The sequence below is a fragment of the Drosophila ananassae genome, chromosome 2L (assembly GCF_017639315.1).
Source record: "Drosophila ananassae strain 14024-0371.13 chromosome 2L, ASM1763931v2, whole genome shotgun sequence".
NCBI classification, from domain to species: Eukaryota; Metazoa; Arthropoda; class Insecta; order Diptera; family Drosophilidae; genus Drosophila; species Drosophila ananassae.
In genome coordinates, this window is record NC_057927.1 from 13,152,204 (window position 1) to 13,174,513 (window position 22,310).

At 43.9% G+C, this 22,310-nt stretch overlaps 2 protein-coding genes across 2 annotated transcripts; one reads left to right on the plus strand and one right to left on the minus strand.

The window, feature by feature from the left end:
* The first annotated feature begins 9,610 nt into the window (after positions 1 to 9,610).
* LOC6501099 (PE-PGRS family protein PE_PGRS16) lies at positions 9,611 to 10,785 on the plus strand. The gene is made up of 3 exons (XM_001954511.3): positions 9,611 to 9,758; positions 9,813 to 10,579; positions 10,634 to 10,785. The coding sequence occupies exons 1-3, from the start codon at positions 9,744 to 9,746 to the stop codon at positions 10,644 to 10,646; spliced, it is 795 nt and encodes a 264-aa protein (XP_001954547.1). The 5' UTR covers positions 9,611 to 9,743; the 3' UTR covers positions 10,647 to 10,785.
* Positions 10,786 to 14,421: 3,636 nt separating this feature from the next.
* Positions 14,422 to 17,444, minus strand: LOC6499481 (histidine-rich protein PFHRP-II). The gene is made up of 2 exons (XM_001954512.4): positions 17,248 to 17,444; positions 14,422 to 15,975 (listed from the first exon to the last, which is right to left on the minus strand). Exons 1-2 carry the CDS (start codon positions 17,257 to 17,259, stop codon positions 14,836 to 14,838), a joined length of 1,152 nt encoding a protein of 383 aa, XP_001954548.1. The 5' UTR covers positions 17,260 to 17,444; the 3' UTR covers positions 14,422 to 14,835.
* Between the last annotated feature and the right edge of the window lie 4,866 nt (positions 17,445 to 22,310).

A 22,310-nucleotide genomic window follows, 5' to 3' on the forward strand; every position in this document is an offset into this window, starting at 1 on the left:
CTCAGATTATGGAGGACATGGGGGAGAGACGTTTTCAAGCAGGCACAGGACGGAACAATAAGTTCCAAGGAGTCGGGGGAAAAAAACGTGAAGACAGCTTAGCGAGCTGCCAGCTCAGCGAACTGTTTACACACTATACTCGCAGGGATTCGCTAGGATTCACAAGGATTCGCAGGGGCAAAGTTTGTGATTTGACCAGTCGAGAAATGTATCGAATTGTTATCTGAAAAAACGATTCAGGGCTTAAAGCAACTGCTGCCTCCTCTTTGTTAACTGCAAAAGTTTTTGGCAAGTTGTTAGTTAACATTTACGATAATTCGAAAAACTTTGTAAAGGACAGCGAAGGAATTACTTTATGTTATGTAATGATGTTCTAAACCCTCGACCACGTCGTAAATGAACATTTAAAGGCCTTTTTCTTTAAATCGAAAGCGGTTTGTCCCACGACTCTAACTCTTTTCAATCAGCTCCACCCTTGTCAGGATATTATTGGCTTTCCTTTGGGGCACCGCACACGCACATAATTGAGGGTCCGGGACACGCCTCCCACCGCGGTTTTTTCTTGTTATTCTATTATATATATTTTTTTTGTGTTTTTCCGTTTTGTACGGCCCCCTGCCACAGACAGGCCCAAGCCGAGTGGTGACAATTTGCGCAACGCGTTAATTCCATTAATTTACGCCTAATTGTTATGGCCGCCTGAAGTGCAATCAACGAACGGACCCACAGGCGAGTGTTTTCTCTCCGAACAAAATAAGGCATACTTGTATACCCAGCACGCACACACGGCCATTGAGAAAAAGGAGCAAAAAAACCCAAAACAATTTTTGCAACACCCACCCACCCAAAACACATCCCGTGGGGCAAGAGTCCAGCCGTGGTGCGTTTAACGAACAAACCAACGAGCCGTGCCATTCGCAGGACCTTATGCGGTGTGGCTCTGCTGTCAGGAAACTGCCACCTGCCACTTGCCACTTACCTCCTGCCACCTGCCACCTAGCACCTGGCCATTTTGCAGTTCAATAACCCATTTCCCAACCAACAAAAAACGAAAAAAATAACGCCAAGAATTTCAAGTAAGACTTTGCGCTGAAGCAGCCAATCCACAAAAATGGCAAACAATTTGCTTTTATGGCTAAACAAAAACACAGAAAAACGCTTCAAGTCAGGACATTTTGCCTCCTTGGCCCCTTAAAGGACTCACTGGCGATTTCCGCAGTTGACTTCATGCTTTTTGCGAGTTTTCCGTTTATTTTTACTTTTTTCCAGATTTGGATTCGTGTCACTCGATAAGTTGTTTGGTTATTGTTGCCAATAATTTGTTGACGGAAGCAGACGTTCGGCTCAATTCAATAACTTATTTTGCCGAATTCAATTATGATCCGTCTGTAGACGACCGAACTAATCACAGACTGACACTGTATTAGATCTCTGATTTGGTAAGGTTAAGGAACATCCGAATTCCGGATTCCGGATTAAGTAAACAAAATGTTAAGTGTCGCCCAGGGCTGGCTAGGGAAAGAAACCAACTTATAGCAGTCTAAATTACAAAGAAAAAGTACGGAAAAGATACAAAAAGTTTTCCTCATCCAATTAGCTTACTGACCCCGAGCACTTTGTGTAAACAAAGATGAAGTTAAGCCAAAGGTCAGTGGTGGAGGTTCGTTTATGAAGTGCTCAAAGGCACCACGGAGATACACATCCGTGGGCAGGACAGGTAACGCTTTAATCGAGGAAGTCCATAAAACCGGAAATAAATGCACTTTAACTGTTTCAGATGAGGCGACCTCTTGGAAACTCATTCGGTGGCCCATTATTTGAGACTTTACTGCCGGGAAAAGTGCACAAAGAACGCAATTTTCGACTGGCTGACTGGCCTGCTGTGTCTCTATTGTTGAGCCGCGTGTTTGCGATGCACAGATTTATGGCTTCTCATAAATTGCTTCTGGGAGCGGAGGAGGACGTTGGGTAAACGTTGGCCACAGATGGCCTGCGTCCACCTGGACGCAACTTTTTATATGTTTTTATGACAGCCAACCTCCGGCGCGCATTTAAATCCTTATTCCAATTTATTCAATGTTGAATCTCCGCTCAGCTTAAATTCAATTTACATTTATTCTATTTAAAGGCGGCAATAGAGCGTAAACAGATTATTAAGAACATGCCTCAACGGAAATACTGTTGGAGAAGCAATTATTTATTCTTTTCAGGCGCACAATCTATCACTCACAAATCCACTTGACCTGACATCAATTTATTTCCATTCATGCAAAATGTTTCCAACTTTTATTAAATTCCCGAATGCCGGGCTCTTATACATACATATATTCACTTTAAGATTTCCCTTTCTCCGTTGAAAGCAAATATTCTATAATTAAATGGCAGAGTGTGGTATTGACTTTTTCGGGAATACGAGACTGCTACACTTACTGCTGAAATCAAGAAGGCTCTTTTTTGAAAATTCGGTCAATCGTCTGGGTTGGCAGTAGAAAAAGAAACCCAGCAACCACACCCACCTACTCACTCGCCCACCCGTGGCCTGTCGAATGGTTTTTGAATGCGAAATGGTTGAGCTGCGAACTTCGGCGGACTCGCCTAAATGACAAAGCCACAGTCGAGGGGATAGGGTTTTTGCCTCTGACAGTGGCAAGATAAACAGACGCCCTGCCGCTTGGTTAAGCTTCTAGCTGCTGCCTACCCTGCCAGGATACTAGGCAGGATAGCAGGCCAGCAGGATGGCATTAAACAGTTGCATTCCACTCAATGGGGACTGTATCGCTTAACCGAGTTTTTGTCGCAGTTTCGCCAAAATGAAAACGCCTACTCACCTCCCGCCCTTCTGCTTCGACATCCAGTTAAACAAACTTCTGCTCTAGGCCACAAAAAAAAAAAAAGAAATGCGGACAATCTGAAAGTTGCCTCGGCAGTTGCGGGTTTTTGTATTACGTTGGCGGAAGCATGACATGCCTGAAAGTATGCAACGCTTTTTGCTTTTCGCATTTGGCTTTTTTGCGCAATAAGTGAGAGGCAACTGCAACAGCCAGGGCCCCTGGCATTCGAATTAAAGTGGGTCGCAAGTTTCATGTACACGGAAAACAATATTATAAACTTGGCTAGGAAATAACCATTATATAACAGTCCATAAAATAAATCTTAGCCATTTTTAAAGTGATTTTATTTCAGGAAATAAGCTCTTCGATTTCAAAAACTATATAAAAAATGTATTATAGAAATTTTAAGTGTGTTTATCAAGTAAGCAAATGGAAAAATATTATTTGTTGGCCACGTGAAAACACTGTTAATATATTTGGGCCATAAATCAATAGCCGGCCGACGAAAGTTGGCAATTATGCGCCAGTTTATCAAAATAAACAAGGAACACTCAAATTATTTGTAGTTTCTACAAATTTTGCTCTACTTTTGGAAAAGGAAAATTATTATATTAATTGCTCTGTAAAAATCTGCTAGGTTGTGCAATGTTTGCCAGGAGCAGGACAAATACTGCTATTTCCACAACAGCTCGTGTTGAGGTACTGATTGAAAAAAAAGGAAATCTCGAGGGTTCCTCGAGGACCGCCTACGCAGTACCGGCCAATGACGCAAAACGCCGCAAAATGCCTGGACAGGAAGACAGGATTCCGAGGAACAACAGGGAATTGGTAAACTTATCACGCAATTAGAGGCTCTCACACCTGACCATAATTTATGGCCAAGCCGAGCGAAGTAGGCAACGTAAAAATTAAAAGCCCACCGAACAAGAAAACAACAGCATTATGCACGAGGGGGAGACTTGTGTGAAAAATGATGCTTGACGTTTTCTGGCGTTACTTTATTGTTTGTTTGGGTTTCACCGCAGGCAACTTTTCACTTTCCGATACAGTAAAGTACAACATCTGAGAACACGAACCAGGCCCAGCATTTGGCAAAGATTAATGCGTTACAATAAAAGATGATTTGTTTTTTGATGGCCATGTTTTGCCTGCTTACGCAGCCGAGTCGTGTGAAAAGTCAACAACTGGCATAGAAAAGTCAAGCGGCATGACTAGCTCCGGCATTTCCCAGGTGTCTGGCTCCTGCCTAAGGTCCTGATCCTGTTTTAGGTGTAGGTTCACGCATACCCGGATAGGTCCTCCGCCACCCACACATGTACGTTTTTAGGGGCTTTCTGTGTTGCATGCAAATTGGCTGTGAGTGGCCCGTTCTTGTGGTTTCGATGATTGGTATTTAGGCAGGCAGCCACATAAAGCCGGAACGAAATTGAGACGTTTTGTGCGGGAACGAGTCGGGCAAATAAGGCAATAAATAACCCGGATACGAAAGTGGATCTCGAGCTGCCGCCACTTATGGGCTTTACTTGACACTCTTACGAGGGAATCGTATTAAGCGGAATCAAATATCGTCTGACTGCCATTTTTATATTGGATTTAACATTGTTGGTTTCCCCAAGAATGGGGGTTAGTATTTTATTGTAAAATACATTGAGATTGACTACTTTCAATTTTAAACGGAAGGAGCGTCCTAATTTATGGGGGATAGAAAATAACACAGTTTTTATAACACAATGGCTTGGCTTGGGGCCATATTGTCCCTCCCATGCATTTTCCACATTCTGAAGGGGGGCCCCAGAAAAATTAACAAAAAATCTAAAAAATAATTTGTTCCTAGGTTTTGATGCAGATTGACGCAGAATCGATCTACAAATCATTTCAGGTATTCCGCTCATGAATCGGATGTAAATTGGCAAAGATATAGCCTTTGATGGGGGCCATATTGTCTGCCCCATGCATTTTCCACAATCTGAAGGGCATCCCCCAGAAAAATTAACAAAAAATTTTAAAAATAATTCGATCCCAGGTTTTGATGCAGATCGACGCAGAATCGATCTACAAATCATTTAAGGTATTCCGCTTATAAATCGGATGTAAATTGACAAAGATATATCCTTCGATGGGGGCCATATTGTCTGCCCCATGCATTTTCCACAATCTGAAGGGCATCCCCCAGAAAAATTAACAAAAAATTTTAAAAATAATTCGATCCCAGGTTTTGATGCAGATCGACGCAGAATCGATCTACAAATCATTTAAGGTATTCCGCTCATAAATCGTATGATAATTGGCAAAGATATAGCCTTCGATGGTGGCCATATTGTCTCCCCCATGCATTTTCCATATTCTGAAGGGCATCCCCCAGAAAAATTAACAAAAAATTTTAAAAATAATTAGTTCCCAGGTTTTAATGCAGATCAACGCAGAATCGATCTACAAATCATTTAAGGTATTCCGCTCATAAATCGGATGTAAATTGGCAAAGATATAGCATTCGATGGGGTCTATATTATCTGCCCCATGCATTTTCCACATTCTGAAGGGGATGCTCTAGAAAAATTACAAAAAAATCTTAAAAATAATTTGTTACTTGGTTTTGATGCAGATCGACGCAGAATCGATCTACAAATCATTTAAGGTATACCGCTCATGAATCGTATATTAATTGGCAAAGATATAGCCTTCGATGGTGGCCATATTGTCTCCCCCATGCATTTTCCATATTCTGAAGGGGAGGCCCCAGAAAAATTAACAAAAAATTTTAAAAATAATTCGATCCCAGGTTTTAATGCAGATCGACGCAGAATCGATCTACAAATCATTTAAGGTATTCCGCTCATGAATCGTATGTTAATTGGCAAAGATATAGCCTTCGATAGGGCCATGTCCCTCCCATGCAAATGATATGCAGATGATATTGACATATTGCTGATAAGCATTTTGTGTATCCCGAAATTGGCTGGTCCTTTTGGGAAGTTTCTATTAAAGGTCCCTTTAGATAGCCCATTTTCTGTGGCGTTGAAGAAAAAGCGAGTTGAAGGCTCGCTTGTAAGGGTGCTTCCCTAGCTCTTTTTCCGATGACTCATCGGAATTACACATTGGTGGAGAAAGCAGAAGTCCAACTTGAGTTGTGGCCATATCAACAGGTTGCCTTTCGGCCCCTTTCGGTTGGAACTGAAGATGACGCAGTCGAAGGAGACGAATGCCCGGGCATTTGCGTCATCAGCGACAAGAAGGGGATGTACGAGTGGTGAGAGGGTGGGGAGTGGGCGAAGGACCCCAATAATAATCTGCAGTACTCATAAATGGTGAAACCCCATGAATTGAGCAAATACCCGCAATAAAATTGTCCGCGTCTCTGTCTCGATGTCTGACTCGTGTCGCGGCAGACATTTATGCAAATGGGCTCTATGAATAGCCCAGAAAGACAGAGTATTTCCAAAGGACAATACAATACATTCAATTACTAAGGCTGCCACAGGACTTCCATGTTCTGTATTTGCTTTTCCCGCTGGCTGTCGACATTCTCACAAATGACTTTTGTGACTGGAACTGCGCCGAGATTGTGGCTGCTGCGGCAATTGTATAACATGGAAGGACAGAGTCTGAATCCGTAGTTCTACGGGCACAGCCACGACCAGAAACCGCCTCAAATGAACCAAGAAACATAGGAGGCAACCACACTTTCCTCTGGCTGGCAGTTTCCAACTCAATTTATGAAAACTTCCTCTAAAACCATTCTGCGCCGCCTCGGCGTCAATCGTCTATGTGTAAATTGCAAGAAATTTCTGGATGATAAGGGATCAGACTGGCTAGGGCTCAGGATGGTGGAGATGGCTGCCGGCGTATAAACTGCCGCATAAACTGGGGCAAATTGATGTCAGAATGCCAAAATGTCAGACAAACTGGCGACGGCTGCTGCCCGATAAGTCGCTTAATGTTGGCCTGCAGTATTTATGGCATATTCGAAGGCTTTCAATCGGGCTCTAAGGCTTAGCACTTGAATCTGCCAAATTGTCCGATATCGAATGTTGCGGCTCCTTAAAGTCCAACCAAGTTGCGATAGACTCTTTATTGGTTGGTTCTGGTTAGCTGAATGGGTGGTGGTGGCTGTTATGTCCACCCGAGGCGCCAACGTTATGCTCGTAAATGTTTTGGTCATTAGCCATGGCGTGAAAACCAATAAACGCGACGGACCTACAAATACTATATGGTATATATATAAAGATGGCCAAAAACAATACCCAATCAAATCAAAAACTACAAAACAAAAGCAAAATGCCTTTATGATATGGCCATAAAAGACCAGGCCAGACTCGGCCAGGCTGTCCAAAACACAATGGGCCAATTTGCGGCGCTCAATAAAAATAATAAAAATATTGCAACTTTTATTAAAGCCCCGGCTTTTTCGTCCTACTCTCTGTAAGCTCTTTAGACACTTGTTTGTCTCTCATTTCTGCTTTTTGCCCGATTTTTATTTTGTGTTGCGGCACGTTTATGAGTTATTATCAGGACGGCGAGGGCGACGCCCACTATGAGGGCTTTAATAAAGAAACCTTTGATTTATTGTGCGTTTAATGTGGTTTTTGTCTCTCGGTCTAAGATTCTTCGAAGTGACAGGTGTAGCCCGTCATTTCAAGGCGTTGATGTGCCAACTCCCCCAAAATGCTCCATAAATCATTACTCCCTGTAATCTAATAGTCTTAATAAGTTTTCTTTTTTTTTTAAATATTCAACCCCATGCTTCCAGGCCAATAACCGAATGGCTGCGAACCACTTCCACATGAATTTTTCAGTTTGCTCTTAAATATGAATTCCACATATTATATATCACGGCTTGCTGCCATTTAATTCAGTTCTCGACCATGCTTTTCACACTTCAGAACGCCTGCCACACAAATGCCGAATGCCACATCGCACATACGCCCCATTGCCCATTACGCATTCGCCCAGTGGTAATCATTTCTGTAAACTGTTTTCGATCTCGGCCACCGCCGTGCATTCCGGGCACGTAAGTAGTGGGAGGGTTGAACCTTTTCGTGGCAACAAACCCCGTTTAGGGAGCTTTACAAATGGCTATCTGGGGCAAAGACACAGACACAGACGGCAACTTGACTTGACTTGTCTGTCAGGCGGCGAAACAAATGGTGTATCCTTTGGAGTCGCCGGGAAACTATTTATATGCTGCCCAGGGAGATTTCGATGTGGATGGATGGATAGATGGATGCCCTGCTCCCCGTGCATTGTCTGCATCTGTGCGGTGCGTTGATTAATCGACACTCGGTGGACATTTGGTGGATTGTCCACAGTAATAGGATTTGTGCCGCGCCAGCAAAAGGAATCTCAGTCAAGCTGGGCTGGCATAATTCCACGTGCCTGCCTTCAGTAGCGTTCCAAAGTTTTCTCCATCTAATTGGCAGAAAGTTTCCTCAAAAGGAACTAAGGAGAAGCAGCACGGCAGCCCACACAAAACAACACACACGATACTATCTCAGCTGCGAATCGCTCGGGCGAACAAGCAAACCACCCAAAAGGATACACCGGCCCCCAGCCTGAGGTCTCCAGCTCCATTACCTCCGGCCACCCGCCCCTGATTCCTGTGAGTGATGTTGTTGCTTGTGTTGCTAAATGTTAACGATGACGAGGATTGTGGGACGGTAACTAAACGGCCAGAGAGCTGGAGCTGGAGCTGGAGCAGGAGCAGTAACAGGAGGATGCGTCACAGGACGATGATGATAATGGCCTCGTTGCCATTACTTTGTTTAGCTGGCTGCTGCTCCTCCGGGGCTGTTGTTACCCCTGTTTTTGTTTCTCCTAGGTTGTTGGCTTAATTGATTTAGTTGGAGCTGCTCAGAGTTTAATAGTTGGCCATCATTTATTCGGCTCAGGACCGTGCACTCCTTCACTATGGTTAGATTGTAACGGAAGCAAGGCATTTAATTTTTGCCAGCACTGTTTGATGGACGAGGAACGGGTATGGAAATACTTGTGACTTGAGACTCCAGTCGCATGCAATCGAGCCGGTCTATTGAGTCAACACCAAGTGAGAACTGAGAACTGAGAACAGAGAACTGGGGCAGTGGGCAAGCCAACCTGGTCGAGTCAACCTCCCAGGGGAGCTCAAATAACCAACTGATGCCGCGTAGCCATGAATGGCGTTTTATCTAATCCGCGAGTGGACGCCGGCACTTGATTGCGTTTAAAAAGCCATTTCAATTATTTATTAGGAGATTAAGCAGTAAAGTATTTCAAGAATCTGGTTCAGATGCTGGAGTCAGTGGGAGAGATGGGGTCAAGTCGACTGAGAAGATGCCCTAATAAGGATATTTTCATAAGGGATAATAAGGGATGCTTTAATACTTCCAATAATATTATAAATATTAATAAAAATAAAGGTATTCAGTTAACTTGAAATGGTTAAAAACTATGAAAACTACTTGCAACTTAAACTCATTTTTAACTCAAAAAGGAAATAGATTAGAATCTTGTTTCAAGTCTTCAATTAAAACAGAGTTTCTGGCCAACTCCCTATTTGGCTTCTTGCAGGGCAGCCGCCGGACGAACGTCAATCAAAGAGGCCAAGTTCAGGTGTAATACCAACTGCGTTTTAACATGTACTTGGCTGGGACTTATTGTGAACATTACACACATTAACCAGATCATTGTCTCGTAATTGTTGTTGGTGCAATTAGCGTTGGTAGCACTTGATTTATGCAACTGCCATGCAAAGTGGCAGCAGCTTCCAAGTATAGAACAAGCCGATGCTGCTGCCGCTGCCAGTAATTAATCAGAGATCTCGGCTAGCCGGAGTATAAAAGCCGGCCTAGGGCATTGCCAACCGAGTCAGTCCCATTGTGGCATCAGTCCAGCACAGTCTCGAAGGGATTGGATTGGACCCAGGACTAAGAAAAAGAAATGCGGACGACTTTGGTGAGTTTAGGAGTTAATTACTTCGGATTACTTAGTCAATACGTTGTTTTGTAGTTACTCTTACTGGGCCTTTTGGCCATCAACTACTTCGAGGAGGGAGCTACCCACGTGGTGCCCTTGCCGGGGGCTGGAACCTTCTTGATTTCCCAGCCAGCACCAGTGCTTTTACTCGTCCAGACACCACCGCCTCCTCCAGACGATGATGGCTCGTACAAGCCACCCTCGAGTGCGGAGGATGGCTTATGGAAGCCCCAGCCGGGCTTGGAGGGAGAGTACGTGGACCCCGAATTGACCCAGTCTGGCTCTGGAAGCGTCGGCTCCATCGACTCTGAACCGGCCCCTGCCCTGATTACCTCCAGCGCAGGAAGTGCTGTTCCGCAAGAGGCACCTCCAGCTCCCGCCGAGGCAGGTGGAGCTGGTGAGGCTGGGAAGGCGGGACAAGCGGGTGGAATCCTTGGGGGAGCTGGAGGTGCCGGTGGAGCTGGAGGCGGTGGTAGTGCTGGTGGTGGAGGTGGTGGCGGAGGCGGTGGGGGCGGCGGAACACTCACCTCTGGCCAGAGCGGAGAAAATGGACAGCCAGGAGCCCCGAGCCCGGCGGGAGCACAGCCAGACGGTGAAGATGGAGCCGACGGAGCCGATGGTCCTGACGGGCCAGACGGCTCGAAGGGCGGAAAAGGTGGCAAGGGGGGCAAGGGAGCACGCAACGGCGCCGGCGGAGGGGGAGGAGCCGGAGGAGCTGCGCCCCAGCCGGCATCGCCCCCTGCTGTGATTCCTCTCCAGGCGGTACTAGTACCTGCTCCTGTTTGGGAGAACAATTTAATGTGAGTAATTAATCCAGATACCTGTAAGGCTTCTACATATCCTTTCCTTTCCAGTCACGTGGCCTAGAAGCCCCTGCCATTATGTGCCTTAATCCCTTTCGGAAGTTCAACTAGTTATCCGTAGTCCACAGCTAGTCAATATTTTTGGACCCAACATTAAATCTAAGCTAAGGCAAACGAATATTAAAGTTCGATTACAAAGCAAACAGTTTGAATGTTTAATGACTTTACACGTTGCCAGCAGAAGGCCGAAGGTCAGCCAACCCTTCAACATTAAATATGCTTGTTTAATGAAAATCGGATGGGATTTACCTTTCGCCCCTGAATGTGGGAGGGAGTTCTAAATTTAAACTGAATGAATATTAAAGCGGGGTTGACCCCGAGGCGTGTTTCTAAATGTTTCTAAAAAGCTTGACAGCAGCTTTCAAATGTCAGGTCGGAATCGGTGCATAAATTATGCCCGAAAGTAGGCACTGCCATTTACATATGCTCTTTACTAGTCGAGTTTTCAGGGCAAAATGCTAATTGTATGCCAATCAGTTCCAGGGCTAATACACAAATAAATACCCGCCAGCCAATATGGAAAAACCCAAAATTGATATGCGTATTTACCTTGCATGATGTGCGTGGGCCGGCAGTGACTTTCAGTTTCGCGAAGGACTGGCCAAAAAGGTCAGGGCAGGACTAACCTTTACCCTTTCGCAACTGACCACTTATTGCAATTCAAAAAACTCCGCATCTGCACTTTAGTTTTAGGGTTTCTCTATCAGGTCGAGTGCCTTTCTCTTAGGATTCTTTATTATCCTTTTCATGTCGCTTACTTTGTTGCGGAAAATTGTGCGATAAGCTGGAAATCGAATTTTGCACGCTGCACTATCTCCACTTTGCAACAATGATTGCTTCTTTGCCGTATGTGTTGCAACAATTTTCCTGGAGAAAAATAAAAATGTATCTCAAATGTAAGGCTCACGTGGAGGATGAACAGGCTGCTACGACAAAGTATCTAAGAGAGCACTATTCCCGCATAAATAAATTTCGAATCCTCGATAAACTACACCTATAGTTAATAGCAATTACCAATATATTTCAACACTCCTGCTATTGCAACATGTATTCAAATCAGATCAATTAGGCCATAAATTAACGCCTCAACCATAAATTAAATTGATGCAAAACATAAAAGCCATTATTTGACCAGAAATATGCAAAATGCACCTCAAAAACGCCCACAACGAAAATCGATGCCAAAAATAAAGACAACAGCAGTGTCGAGAGCCAAGTCATAGACTTGGCATACAGCTTTGTTTTCTTAACGGCTCCAAGAAATCTGGGCGGAGGGCTCTGGGCCAAATGCCACACAAACTGGCCACAGGCTCGGTTTCCCCCAATTGCCTTCCAAACGCAATCTCGGCAAATGCAAATGGAATTCTTCATTCCCAATAAAATTTCAGAAATGAGAGAGGTGAGCTGCCGGCTGCAAATGAATGCCTTCAATTGCAATAATATTGTTTGGCCAAAATTAGTTGAGCCAGAAACAACACGAGAGCAATGCCGTTGTTGCACATTCACTTTTGACTGCAACCGACCACGCCCCAACACTTGCGGCTAGCTGGGCGGTCGTTCAGGTTCGATCGCTCGGACTGCTACCGTTTTCTGGGTGCCAAATATTCTGAACTGTGGACAGACAATCGCCACAGCGATTAGTTCGGACAATTTCAGCTTTTATGCGCTGCATGACGAGTAATTAAATTAACGGTCGGGTCAGCAACCGAAGCACTGAGTTCGCCACTTACCCTGCCCCACCTGCCCTGAAGGTCGTTGCTAGAAACCGGCAAAAATAATTATATCAATTGGTATATAATGTGATTTATTTTTATTTTGATTTTTAAACTTAAAAATAAAGGTATAATTTTACAAAAATGTTTCTTAATTCTAATGTATACATATTTGAACATGAAATGGAATCATATACAATGGATAATGGCCCAAATTTACTATCAAAATTATAGTATTGTATTCTAATTAAAATTTTAGCTCTTCAACTCCTCACACGGAATGACCCCCTTAAATAAGATATTGCTGACTTATATAGAAAAATATTAAACCGGCACAAATAAACTTACCATTTAAAGTTTAAACTAAAGGTTAGTTATAAACAATTTTTAATTATAAATTTTAATTTCTAAAACATTATTCATTATTCTGACTAACATAACATAACCACAACAAAATATATGAACACACCAATAATGGATAATACACCCATTAAAATAATTCTTTAAAACTTCCATTTCTTTTGCTCCGTGTAGACAAGTGTATTTTTGAAACTGATTTCACTTACTTTAGACCGTTAGCCGACAATTGCTCGTAAATCCAAATGCCAATGCATGCTTAATTAAATTGCCAGCGAGAGGCGGCGACCCCTCCCAAGGCGTCCCGAAATTTACGATACAAAGATGGACAATCCCATATTGGACGAGGGGCTAGCTATAGCTTAGGGTGACCCCCCACTTCCCGCCCCTCTGGTTTATGCGTGGAAAATTGAAAATCGCTGCCCACATTTTCCTCGGCGGGGAAAAGCGAGTGTGACCTTTGCGTGCGAACGGTGGGTTGTTAATTTTTAATTAGTTGCCTGGGCCAGGCTTTCGGGGTGCCTAATAAAACAGCAGCAAGGTTAAAGATTGGGCCAAAAGGTTATACTTAAATTTATGGCTCCCCGTCAGGCTTTTTGGAGAGTTATGTGGACGTACATGGGGCACTTACGATATTCAATTTCGAATCGACTTTCCAGCCTCGACAAATGCCCGGGAATCTATTTGCACAAATTGTTTGCTCAACTTCGTCTTTCTGGCCATAGTTCAAGTCAACCAGAGCCTAGAGAATTGGGAGTTGGAAACTAAAAGCTGGAGAGCTGGGTGACACATTCTCCGCATAAGACACTCAATTCTGCAAGCGGCTGAGGCACTGGGGGACAGGACAAAAAATACAAGACTCATACCGCATTGATTGATTGTTTGTTCACTCTCTGTGTCATGCCACATGCAGCAGCGACCCTCTGCTCCGGCCACGCCCCCTACCACCAAGCTCACAACGCCCTCGCTGTCGGCATTCCCACATATCACACATACTCATTCAACCACTGCCAGCAAGTGTGTGTATGCAAATTTCAATCGTTGCATTGCAAATATTTATGTTCCTTTCAAACGCTTCCCCTCTGTCAATGCAGTCAAAGTTGGGAGACTGGGTGGTTGGGCCAGGGAGTGGGTGGCTGGAGGTCTGGCCCAGAAAACAGCATCATACATGGACAAGAGCTTTGGGGCGAAAAGGCAGGAAAGTTAAGTGGAATTTGCCAGATACAAGGGCCAGCAGGAAGACCTCTAATTAATATGACAAATCAATAAACAGAATATAAAGTGATTTTTTTTCGGATTTAAATAAATGTACGGGTAGAAAAATAAATAAAATAGTAAAAGTCCATTTTCAGTTAAAATTATTCAATTTTTTTATGTTATTTATTTTTTCATAAATTGTACAAAGAGAGCTTTGATATGAAAGATATTCTAGTAAACAAAAATCAAGTAGTTAATTATCAATTTTATAATTTATTACAATCGGATTAAATCACAAAGATGTAAAGATTTTTAAAATATATCTTTCATTGTTAACTCGTTTAAAAAAATTCAATTTATTAAATCCCACTCTGCTTCCAAATCCAATAACATTAAAGTCGAGCCCTTTTATTTGCATTTAGATGGAAAAATAAAAACAATTATTTTTGTGATCAAATACATTTTTGCAGTTTATTTGTCTGTTTGCAGTTTCGTATAAAATAAAGATTCATATCTGGTCAGATACAAAAAGATTACAACATTTATTTACAACATACTCGTACAGCGTTCCTCAATAAAAGTCATAGAAGAATAGCAGGATTCATAGAAGAATAGTAAAAAGGAAAGTTGAGTAGAGAGAGTTGCAGGATTATGTGTGTTGGGACTGGACCAGAGATCCAGCTCGAGTGAAAATCAGCGGGCAAGGAAGCCGTCATCCGGCGGCTTCAATCTCCCGTGTGTAGTTTCAGTTTTCCGCAAGTGTGTAAGGAGAATGTGTGTAGTTCACAGATAGATAGATTATAAAGAGATAGAAGACAGAAGAGTGGATAGATATGCTGCAATATAGTCACATGGCGTATACGCAACGCACATCACGCATACGCATAGTTGGCTTCGGTAGTCAGTTGGGCAGAGATGGATCCCATCTTAGTAGTGGTCGTAGTGCGCGTGGTACTGGCCATCGTCCTCGTGTCCGGCACCAGCACCGTAGTATCCACCGTGTCCGGCTCCGCCATGGCTGGCGGCGGCCAGAGCGTTCAGATGCGCGGCACGAGCGTGCTGCACCTCGGCGGGCTCAACGGGCACTCCGTTGTGGATCACCGGAATGTGGATGGGTCCCTTGTGCGAGTAGCCGCCGGCGTAGCTGCTGGCATGGCTGCTGGCGTGACCGCCCTCCCAGCGACCGTCATAGTGGCCATCGTCCCAGGATCCGTGAGAGGCGCCACCGTGCGCGGAAGCCTGCGAAAGGGCAGCGTAATGGGCAGCCTTGGCGTGCTGTACTTCGGGGGTGTCAACGGGCACTCCGTTGTGGATCACCGGGACGTGGTAGCCGCCGTGCGAGATCGGGGCGATGGCGTGGCCGGAACGGGCGGCAGCATGGGCGGCGAAGTGAGCGGCCTTGGCGTGCTGAACCTCAGGGGTCTCAACTGGGGCTCCATGGGCGTGGGCCACATGACCCAGGGCCTTGGCGTGGGCAGCGTAGTGCTCGGCCTTGGCGGCTTGCACATCGGGGGTATCTACTGGCACTCCGCCGTGGGTGAGCGGGACATGGGCAGCCTGCCCGTAGGCCCAGCCACCGCCGTAGATCGATCGCTTGTACAGATGGTGGCCGGCGTTGTGGGCAGCAGCGGCGTGGGCGGCGGCATGGGCAGCCTTGGCGTGCTGTACCTCGGGCGTGTCAACGGGAACTCCTCCGTGGGTCAGCACTGGGATGTGGATGGGTCCGTGGGCATGGGCATGGGCGTAGGGCACATAGGCGGCGTGGGCGGCAGCATAGAGAGGGGCATGCACCTGAGGAGCCTTGGGAAGGTTGGTGCCTACGGCGTTGAAACCGTGGTGGGGATCGGCGGTGTAGGACACGGACTGGACATGACCATGCCCGTCCACGTAGGAGTAGGAGCCGTGCGTGGTGCCATCATGACCCCGGGACTCGTGCTTCTGTGAGTTGGGATCAGCGTACCCGTAGGAGTAGGTATGGCTGTGGGGATCCAGGTGCTGGTACTGTGTGGAGACGGCTCCGTGCCAGGAGGCGGAAACTGTCGAGACGAGCAGCGCGGCGGCAATCAACTATAAATGAGATTATAAATATTTAATACATTATTTATTTTATTTTATTTATGTTTTAGATTATGTTTGAGAACTGAGACATTAAGCTCTTTTTTTTAACATAGGAAATAGGTAATAACCATTAAATATTATATCATGACTGGGTAATTACCCGTAAGGTAACCGTAAAGATAGCTCCTCCCAAAATCTTTAATCGCCAGTGTCACTCACATAGAGCCTAAGAGCTCCACTAGCCTTACTGGCCTGCCCTGGTAACCTAATTACAGACATTTCGCTTTTCTTTCTTCGCTTGCTGCAATGTTTTTCCTCTCGCTTTCCATTGCTACCACTGCCCCACATCAAAAGACACATCTTTCCACTTTTTCCAATGCTTTTCTTTGAGTCTTCGAGTGCTCTGAAGCGCAACCGTTTGATTCGATTCCGAGATACTCGTTTCGGCCAATTCGCAGATATTACCGCATGTGGCGCGATTATGTACGATATTATGTGTTAGACGGGGGCATGTGGGGGAGTGGATGTGGATGGGTGTGGAAAAGCGGTTAAATAAACTGTCGGACATGCAACATGTCAACGGCTTATCAACGGGATTTCGCACACAGCATTTGACGGCAACTGATGGTTTTCTGGGTGGTTTGCTTAGCATGACATGCTGGGAATGTCTGGCATTCGGACATACGGACATGGACTGCCAAAAATTGACTCTCGAGTGGCTTGAAGGATACATATTGCCAGGAGAACAGGTGGTATTTCGATTGAATTTCGAGTTTAAATGAATAAAATTGAGGTGCATGGTGAGATGCAAAATAACAGAGACAACTATAATCTTGTCAGAAACATTCTCTGAGAAATTCAAAGAATAAAGGCAACAATTTGAATTGTTATTTTTGTGGTCTGATGATGCACATCCATAAATCTCAGATTGGCAATTGTTTGGGGTTTAAAAGAATAAACTTTAAATGGAACAAAAATGGCAGGAATTTCTGAATTGCTTGAATTTATTGTTATTTTCTGCACAAGAAGTATATTTGCGAAATAAAGCCATTTAATAGGCTTTATTAAAATATTTTTGCTGTCAGTTTATTTTATTTGATAATCTATAATCCTAATTGGAATAATAATACATAAATAAGCATTATTAGTTCAAAAGAATATCTTTAAAATTATCCTTTCAAATACTCCCTAACTGCAAAAACATTTTCAATGAACTGTCACTAACTGGAAGTCCTTTGCCTTTACTGCTATCCTTTATATCCTTTTTTGGCGCATACTTACAAATGGCTTCATCTTTATTGGTTGATCACACTATTGAGCTTCGAAAGGAATACGGGGAATACACTGGGGATATAAACGGAAAACTAACTACACACGACACGACACTAGCACTGGTCGCTGGACGCTGGTTGAACCTCCTAGAACCACGACTAGGACTGTTAACGAACTGTGCTGACTGCTGGCTGGTGGCCCTAATATATACCGCCCGAGATCGCCGATCCCCGATCCCCGATGTCGGTGTCGGTGTCGGTGACGGAGACGGAGACTGGAGCAGCAGAGGCAGAAGCTGAAGAAACGGCAGCAACATTGCCAACTCCACCAGCAACAACAACCAGAGCAACGAGAGCACAGGCAGAACAATGCGCTACAAGAGTAATCGAATTACAACGTTAATCGCGGCTCGAAGCGGGTTTTAGCCAAAGCCGAAGTGTAAGCCGCAATTCAAACCGAAGCCGAAGAATGTGTATCAATCGTAAAGAGAGCGCAGTTGGTGTTGCTGCTGCAGTCTGTTGCTGGTGTTGCATTGGCAACATGTTGCCAGTTCACTGGAGGTGTGTGCGTTCGAATACTTCCTCCGCTGCGTTTGTCAAAGCAAAAAAAAAAAAAAAAAAAATAGCTACCATGACCTTGCTTTCGATCTTCAAGATACTTTTATTGCTGGCCGCGTAATTCGACTAACTCTAACGCTTCTGAGCCGCGAACAATTAGCAGTCATTATTTTGGGTTTTGGGATTAGTCTTGTTTTGAGGGGGTGATCTTATCGGTCAGTGCCTTTCCAAAAAGACAAAACCCAAAAACAAAGGAAAAGGAAAAGCTGCCCAAAAGTGCCCCGCCCAAGACCTGCTGCGATCAAATTAAAAAATTCTACCGAGTACCGAGCGAGCCGAGCTTGCAACATGCCACCATAACGAAATGTGAGCCGCAAAAGTGAGCAGCAAAATATCGAAAAGCGGCTGGCTGGCTGTCTAGCTGACTTTCTGGCCAATTTCTGGGCGTATGCCTCTTTAATCATTGAACTGCATCGGAAAAACAAAACGAAAAGTTTGCAAATTTAAAAAAATAAAAACAAGAGCACGGCCCAAAGAAGCCAGCGGAAAAATCGAAAAAGACAAAAGAAAAATTGAGTTTCTATCCACTTTTGGCCACTGCCCCTGTTGCCACATGTTGCAGCATTTCTTTGCTGTTCGCCAATCTTGATGTTGCACTTACACACTTATTGTTTACCTCTGCAGCTTGCACCACACAGATACACAGATACAGATACACCGCCAAAACGGTTCCATAATGAGTGCACTCTTTGACTGCCTTTGATTATTTGCATTCGATAAGCGCCATCGTTGGAGTCGGAGTTGCAGTTGCATGTGTGGTATTTGTTGCATGTGGCACTGCCACAATCCACACATTTGTATCGGCAACTTAATTTGCCTCGCTTGCCGCCAATTTATTTTGAATAAACCAAATGCAAAAAAGGCTCTTTGAACTCACCCCCTCATAGTTCCTACACGGGGAATTTTATTTAATAAATTATATTTATTATATATATAAATATAGTAAATATTTAGAAAATATAATTTAATGATGTGGGAATATGAGAAAATATAAAAATTCTATTTGTCGATAGAATATACTTGACAAGAACTAGGCCTTAAGAGATGAAAGATCAACCGCTTTTGTACCATTTTTTTTTTTTTCATGCATGTGTTGCGGGCGGGCGATTGTTTTGGGGCGTGTTTGACATTTTTGTGGAATGCGCAACATTATAAATTATATTCCCGGTGCCACTTTTGTTTTCTTTTTATTAGCCCGGCCCACTGTCGACAGCTGTGGGCTGGCTTTCTGGGTCTCTGGCTCACTGGCTGGCTGACTGCCTAGCTGACTGGCTCAAGTGCAATCCACACATTTGTGAGGCGATCTGCCCACCTTCAGCCAGTCTCCATCCAGCTCCATTTTGCGAACTATAATTACTGCTGCGCTACATGCCCGGGAGTCGGGTATATAAATTCTGATTTCTATCAGAGCGGGTATTAACTAATTAGCTTGTAATAACACGTATTATAAAATCAGAATCAATTTATCTAAATGCGTTTCCAATCGCTTTAAAGTGTACGTGGTATATAAATTAGAAATTCTGCTAGTCAATATTTCTGCTTTCATTACTCGACTTTACGAGCTAAGTTGTTTCAGATGGCTTTCTTAATTCCATAAACTATCATTGGCCATAACATAATCGTAAAATATAACGCATACGCCGGGATGACTCACTCCGAAACCCGAAAGAATTATTAATAGTGCTTGCCACTTCAGCTGACTCATTGTTTGTGTGGCACGTTCCAATGCCACAACCAAACTGTCTTTGGGGCTACGAACCATTTAAACCTATTTCTGTGTCTCCGTTAGCTTTGAAGAGCCCCTTCAGAGTTGGGGATTTGTAGATATGTCTAAACAATTGAAAATTGGCAACAATTGTGCGAATGTCTCGAGTGGGCGTAGGCCGGCCAGAACCTCCTCTGTGGTTGTTTGTTGATTTTTATCGGCTTGCATACTCGACTGTGTATGCAAATCGAGGTGACTGCCAGCCCGAATAGATTCTTTTAGTTTTTGATAAATTGCCTGGCTTTGCAATGCTTTGCTTTAATTGCTGTTATTTACTGTTAGGGGGCAGGAAAAGCAAATTTGCATCTGCAGTGCAATTACACCTTCGCAGGGCAGGTGTGACGATGGAACCATATTCCCCTTCCGATGGAACACATTTCTAAATCATGTTCAATTAATTGAACTAGCTGTTAAACAACATAATTAAACTGGGTGCCAGGCAAATGCATTCTGATCTCGTTCTGGCGTTGGCAATTAATGATAATTAATATTTAATATTCTGCCCGTAAGACAATAAAATTCTTCATGGCGTGACGCAACGGCAAGAAAAAACTGGCTTGGTTTGGCCAATCGCAATTGCAATCGGAATTAGCATGGCAACACCATCGACGATGCCTTCTAACCTGATCACGCATCACTGAGCCATTGAACAGTGGAACAAAATGTTTTTTCATATCCTTTATAATTTTGATGTAAAGCTATTAAAATAGTGATCAAGGACTCGACTTTTGATTCAAAGAGTTTGGAGGGAGACTTCTTAAGAAGTCAAAGAAGGTGGACAAAGATCCTTATGGTTCGATGTCATATTGTAAAATCAGAGATTTTATAAGACTATGGGGATAATACTCATCAGAAAATTTTGATAAATATCTATAAGAAATAAACCTTAAAATTCTAAAAGGTAATTCGTCTTAAAGAATATTAGCAAAGATATTGACATTCATACCACTTCTTTTAAATAAGAGGCTATATAAGGCGTATATACTTTTCAACTGTAAATGTTTGAAAAAAATAATGCACCATATATTCAGCCAAGAAGACCAGTACATTAAAATTCTTGAAAGCTTGCAAATGAAAAGTTTAACTTATTATTGAAGAGGCACCTTTTGAAGATTTCATCAATATAGACATTTATCTTAGATCTCTCTTTTATAGCACTTTTTCATCACCTGGCCCATGGTTTCATTTTGGCATTGAAATTCTTTAGTCAGTCGGTTTGGCTATAACTTGCTGGCCATTTGGACGGTCTGCTCTGCTTTGGCCACCGGTGCAGTGAAGCGATGAGTGACTTTTGGCCAAGCGGATGCAATCGGAGCGCTCGCGGGTGTAACAGCCCTCTGGGAATGGCTAATTGAAGGCGATAGAGCAATAGCAATTGTTAATAGGATTCTGATTTTTTTGTCAGGTTTTTTGCTAGATTTTTTGTTCTTACACAAACTGTTGCTTCAAATATTTGCGGTGAATTAAAAATGTTAATTGCTTCGCCAGTTGTTAGCCATAAGACAAATAAGTTTATGGTGCGAGAAACACTTCCTACCTACAAGGTGTTTTGCTTCTAAGAATTCGATTTCTTCACCTCACTATTAAATTTTATTAAAAGCCCTATTTTAATAGTTACCTCTAAATAGAAACATCTAAAGAATGTCATATTAATGTTATATCTTTAAATAAAACAAAGTTTAAAAACATACTTGAGAACAAACACCCTGTTCTCCGCCATTCAAGAATTAATTCAATGCGCTAAGCGTGCAGAGCTAAAATAAATCATTAAAATTTATGAATTTAATTGGCTTCAATTATTGCCACAGATAAAATGTAAAGCAAACTGCAAAAGGCAGCTACCATCGAATCGGGCTCTAATCGAATCTTGAATGGCCAGCCATGATCAATCGGCCGAGCAAGATCAGGGGGCACTCTTGCTGGATTTGGCTTGAATGTCTTCAAGTAGAGTGGCCGTCGGAACAATTCAATTCAATTTCGTTCCATCAACAGGGGCCACCCTAACGTGAAATTACGGCCAACGAAAATTATGGCCAGAGTGGGCGGGTGGAAACCATATCATTAGGGCGTAGTTGGCAAATGATCGGCGGTAGAGTATCCGTATCTGTGTGCCTCCGAGTATCTGTATCTGTAGCTGGTTTGTCACATAGCCGGCTAATTGGCAGAACGCTGGTGGGGTTAACCAACCCAGAGTTGCGGGCGTAGCCAGCAGAAAATTAAATTGCAAATTTCTCAGATCGCAGCGCGAACGGAAAATGATTGATTGGAAACCGGCGGAGCGAATGTGGATTGGTTTTTCGAGTTTTGGGCTTGGGTCAGGGGACTGGGCGTTGGGATGCCGCTGGGAGCTGAGAACTGGGTGCAGTTGCCCGGCGTGGGAGGGTTCTCAGCGGTATCTGGCAGCCAACATCCTCCATCTACTATGGGCTAGCTGCGATCTAATGGACCAGTTGGAAACTGGCCAGCATAACAGTGTTTCGAGCTGCATCCAGCTATCAGCAATTTGACACGCCACAAACTAGTTTTTGTTCACTTGCAACATCTGTGCCGGCAGCAACGAGTAGTTAGTCCGCCAACTGTGTGTGTGGCAGGTTGCCCGCGGAACCCCACCCACCGGATTCTTTCGGCTGACAAAAACACACACGTGTCCTGCCCCAAAATGTCGCACAATCACGAAGGCCTCCGAATTT